This window comes from Nycticebus coucang, chromosome 17 (genome assembly GCF_027406575.1).
Source record: "Nycticebus coucang isolate mNycCou1 chromosome 17, mNycCou1.pri, whole genome shotgun sequence".
Taxonomy (NCBI): Eukaryota; Metazoa; Chordata; class Mammalia; order Primates; family Lorisidae; genus Nycticebus; species Nycticebus coucang.
Genome location: NC_069796.1, coordinates 90,444,147 through 90,448,758, shown reverse-complemented (window position 1 = coordinate 90,448,758; position 4,612 = coordinate 90,444,147). Strand labels below are relative to the sequence as shown.

The 4,612-nt window shown below is 57.1% G+C and overlaps 1 protein-coding gene across 1 annotated transcript; it reads right to left on the bottom strand.

Annotated features, from left to right (window-relative positions):
• Positions 1-230: 230 nt before the first annotated feature.
• MSX1 (msh homeobox 1) lies at positions 231-3,974 on the bottom strand. The gene is made up of 2 exons (XM_053566712.1): positions 3,266-3,974; positions 231-1,099 (listed from the first exon to the last, which is right to left on the bottom strand). The coding sequence occupies exons 1-2, from the start codon at positions 3,732-3,734 to the stop codon at positions 657-659; spliced, it is 912 nt and encodes a 303-aa protein (XP_053422687.1). The 5' UTR covers positions 3,735-3,974; the 3' UTR covers positions 231-656.
• Between the last annotated feature and the right edge of the window lie 638 nt (positions 3,975-4,612).

Genomic DNA, 4,612 nt, shown 5'->3' with positions numbered 1-4,612 from the left:
ACATAGTACACACAATCCCTTCCAAAGGGACACTTGGGAGCCACACACGTACTGTTAAATAGAAAGGTTTTTTTTTTTTTTTTAATTTTACAATTCCTGGTACCAGTAAAAGAGGTCCCTTCAACCTACCTTTGCAACACATCTGTGTATCCCCTGCCCCCCAGAGCCAATGTTTTGCTGTTGAACTTCTGTTAAGTTTTCCAATGGAAGGAGGTTTGCTCTTCTCTCAAAGACTGTTCTCCTTTCCAAGATCATCAAACACTGATTGCTCCGTGATTTTCCTGCCTGGTGTCAGGACAGGCAGCAGCTATGCAGCAGAGGTGGCCTCTAGTCCTGTTCAATCACTAATGCTGCTGGGGATCCTAGATAAATCTCTTAACTTCTCTGGTCTCTGTTTCCCCATCCTTAACTCAAGTGTGTATATCTAGATTCTAGAGGAGTGCCAAGGAACGCTTCCAGCCACTTTTGGGAGGGGATCAGACTTTGCAGAGAGAATGCAGGGAGCAACCAGGAGGAAACCAGAGGAGTGTGGGGGCTGACGAGGAGGCACCAGACGGTGCTGTACAGAGGAGCACGTTGGGACACAGCTCCTGCTGCTTGAAGCAGAGCTGCAGGGATCCTCCGGCCCCGGGTGGGCGACCGGATCCTGGGACCCTCTATGTCAGGTGGTACATGCTGTAGCCTACATGGGCCGTGTACAGTCCCACGGGTGCCACAGGCAGCGCGGCACGCTGGAAGGGGCCAGAGGCACCGTAGAGAGAGGCACCCGCAGCGGCAGCTACAGCTGCTGGACCGCCTAGAGGAAAGGAGAGGCCGAAGGCGGCTGGGGGCAGCATGGGCTTGGCGGCCATCTTCAGCTTCTCCAGCTCTGCTTCCTGTAGTCTCTTGGCCTTGGCGCGGCGGTTCTGGAACCAGATCTTCACCTGTGTCTCGGTGAGGCTGAGTGAGCTGGAGAACTCGGCTCGCTCGGCGATGGACAGGTACTGCTTTTGGCGGAACTTGCGCTCCAGCGCCAGCAGCTGCGCGGTGGTGAAAGGCGTCCTCGGCTTACGGTTAGTCTTGTGCTTGCGAAGGGTGCAGGCTGGAGGGCTCAGCCGCCCTAGGGAGCCGAGAGAAGAAGACAGCGGATTGAGAGACTGGAGCATAATCAGCCCAAAAAGTGGTATTAAGAGCCAATAACTACCATAGATTGATTTTTGCTGAGCGCTTCAGTGCCAATCACTGTGGAAGGCATTTTCTCCAATTCCCATGGCAACCCTGCTGGGAAAAAGTTCATGCCTACTTTTTGCATATGAGTAAACTAAGATTCCAGGAGAAACCCACCAATATTCAAAGCCTTATGCCTATGCTCAAGGCCCAGACACAACTGGAAAGAGGGAGGTGGAACAGTCTTTACACTGCCTGGCCCGTTAGGAAGGCCTTTCGTGGCCAGGCCTTCCTCCGCACAGCCAGGGAACAGAGTTAAGGTGGCTAGAAGCACTGGTGATGGCTAGAGAGGCCCTGCGCCCAGCTCAAGGGCACATTTTGTTTTACACATTGGCCAGACATTTATCTGTGCCCATCAAGTGCTCAGCGCTAGGCCAGGCCGTTGTGCAGCACAGACCCCAGAATTCCACTTTCCCTTTCCCCCTGAAACAGCCCATTCCTCATGGGATCCAGGGTTAGCCACGGAAGGGCAGAGTGAGCAGCGGGAACCTGCTAGAGGCTACACTGTGGCCAATTCCCTAAATATAAAGTGTCATTTTGAGTGGAGGAGAAGGGGCTGCCTCATTCCAACAGGACTTATTCTTCTGACTGTATCAGTTGTTTCTACCGAGGGCACCTTGGCCCAATGGCCATACTCAAATGTGTGCTGGGGGGGGGGTGAGGGTGAGATTACTTCTCCTCAATCGACCCCAGAGTGGTCCAAAGAGACCAACAGTGCCCAACTGTCTTTTTCTTTTGGCTTCAAAATCAACCTCAAGAACAGGCAGTTAAGTGCTGTAGAGGGTTAGTGCAGGTTGGGCATCTGGTCAGGCGCTGCAGCCAGATAAAAGGTGGAACAAATTATTCCCAGGGCAACAGGGATGGCATTGATTGGAGTCCGGAGGCGAAGGCCCTAACCAAATTCCCAAGTCTTGGAAATGACACTTGGCCTGTGCAGCAGCTTAACAGAGAGTGGATTTGAATCAAGGCTGTTTTACCATGCGGGTTTTGCCTAACTATACATTTCCCTCACCCCGCACTTCTTAAGAAAAACCTTTGGGCGCTCAGACCACCAACGGTGTGAGTCGAACAAAATCTTGTGTTAACATCCCCTTCTCACCCGCGCGAGGTCCGGGAAGCAGCTGGCCCCCGCTCGTTTTCCGCCTGGCGGCCCCTGGGACACACACCCCAAAAAACGTCACTATCTTCAACAGCGACTGCCCAGCGCGGGGCCACCTTCTCGGACCATTAGGCCCAGGGAGGGACCGGCCTTTCAAAGACGTTTAATCCCCAGATAAAAATCATTCCTCCACCATCAGGCTATTGAATTCGGGCTGCTATTATGCAGCACAAAATAATCGGAGGAAACGAGGAAAACTTGGGAATTTCCCGTGCTCCTGAAATATCTCCGAGTGTTTTGGGCAGAGAGGCCAAGGGGCCGGTGAGGCCTTGGAACTACCCGCAAAAGCGCCTTAGGCGGCTGGAGTCCACTCTAATGCGCCGGGTCCGAGGTGCACGGGAGCTTCCGGCAGGATTAGAGGGGGCACTTTCCCCCCAGTTGACTTGGTGCCCCACCCCCTTCGTTGGAACCTGAGTGTATCCTCCCCCTAAATCAACCACCCTCCAAAGCACTATCTACCTCGAACTTCCAAGAGGGGATAGGAGGTGGGTGGAGAAGTTGTAAAAACTTTGGAACCTCTCGGCAAACAGGTATTTTCAAATAGGTGGGGTGGGGCGAGGGTGGGGGTTACCAGCGTAAGGACGATGTAACAGGGTTTAGAATCACATGAGGGAGCGTGGATTCCGAGGCGTTTGCTGGGGGCAGGAGGAGAGGGCTCCCTACTAGTTGACTTCCGTCCCCAATGTCATCCGGCCAAGCCCGAGGCCTGGAGCCCTCTTCCTGGGTGGGAGCAGGGAGAAACGCAAGTCGGCCTCCCAACGGAGCCCTCCCACCGGCTCCAGACACCGGCTGCAGGTACGCAGTCGCCCGAGACAAGCAGGCGCCGGGGAGCGGCCTGGCGCCCTCGGGTCCCGCACCCCTGAGGCCCCTTCCCTCGGCGCCGGAGTTCTGGCTACTCACTGGCCGGGGGCGGGGAGAAGCGGGGGCTCTGCATCCACGGGGTCCTCTCGGGCTTCTCAGGGCTCTCGGCTTTGATAAGTGCGTCTTCTGGCAGCTTGAGGAGTCCTCCCACTGAGAAATGGCCGAGCGGCCGCGGCGAGGAGGGCGAGTCCTGGGCACCCAATGATCCGGGCCGGATGCCCAGGGGCTGCGCCCCGCCGCTTGCCGCCTGCGCGCCCTCAGAGGCCGCCAGGGCGCTCTCCTTGGCCCCTGGTTTCCTGTGGTCGGCCATGAGCGCCTCCACGCTGAAGGGCAGAAGCGAAGGGGATACTTTGGGCTTGGCACCCTCCTCATCTGCGCCCATGGCTGCCGCCGTGCCGGCGGCGGCGCTGGGGACTTGGCCCGCGCCTAAGCCCGCCGGCTTCCCGTAGACCGAGTCCTCCACTTTGACACCGAGTGGCAAAGAAGTCATGTCAGCAGCCGGGGCCATGCAGAGCCGGGCCCCCACTCCAGCCGCAGCACGGGCCAGCCGCCGAGCATCGGCTTCGGGCAGGCTGGGAACGCGGCGGGCTCTTGGGGGTGCCCGGGGCCCTGGCCGGGCTGACCCTCGCGCGCGCGCCTCCCGTCCCTCCCCAGAAGGCCAGCTCCAGGGCGCTGGGCCTGGCCTCCCGCCGCCGTCGCCTCAGCAGCGCAAGCCGAGTTCCCTGGAGCACTGACCGGCTCCGGGTCCGGCCGCCGCTCCCTAGAGAACTTGCTAATAAGGCGAGGCCTGTGCTGCAGTGGCCAATCAACGCGCGAGGGGGCGGGCCCGGAGTGATCCAATGGGCCGCGCTCCCGAGGACTCTCCGGAGCCGCTCCGGGCCTGCGGGAGCGCGGGACGCGGCCGGGCAGGGAAGGGAAGCGGAGGGGCGGGGGTGCCGGGGAAACTTCCCTGGGCTCTAAACCCAGGCGGCCTCTCCGTCTAGGTCCCCCTGGGTCTTCATCTTTCCCTTGTTCTGGCTCCTTCTCTTTACCCTCCTTTCTTCACCACTTCCCTTGCAATCCTCTTTCTCACTCCTCCCCTTCTCCTGTCCCTTTATGGCTTCCTCCACCGCTTTTGGGGTCCTCTTTGCTCTGCCGTGGTATTTCTTCTCCCTACCTGACCCCTCCTTTCTCTACCACAATAATTTGAGATCATTTCTTATATTTTCCTCTTCTATTTAAAAAAAAATACGCGTGGCTATTTATCCCAAGATAAAGACATATTCATGTCTTTCTAAAACCACCTTCATTTTCTTCCTCTTGTTTAAATCCTCAAAACCTTACCTCTGGGTGAAAAAGTTGACCTTTGTCTCTAAGAACTAAACAACTACAACAAAAAGTGAGCCC

Coding starts and splice junctions, on each gene's coding strand:
- MSX1 (XM_053566712.1), bottom strand. CDS start 3,734: ATGGCCCCGGCTGCTGACATGACTTCTTTGCCACTCGGTGTCAAAGTG. Junction 1,100..3,265: donor CTTCTCCCCGCCCCCGGCCA/GTGAGTAGCCAG, acceptor TCGGCTCCCTAG/GGCGGCTGAGCCCTCCAGCC.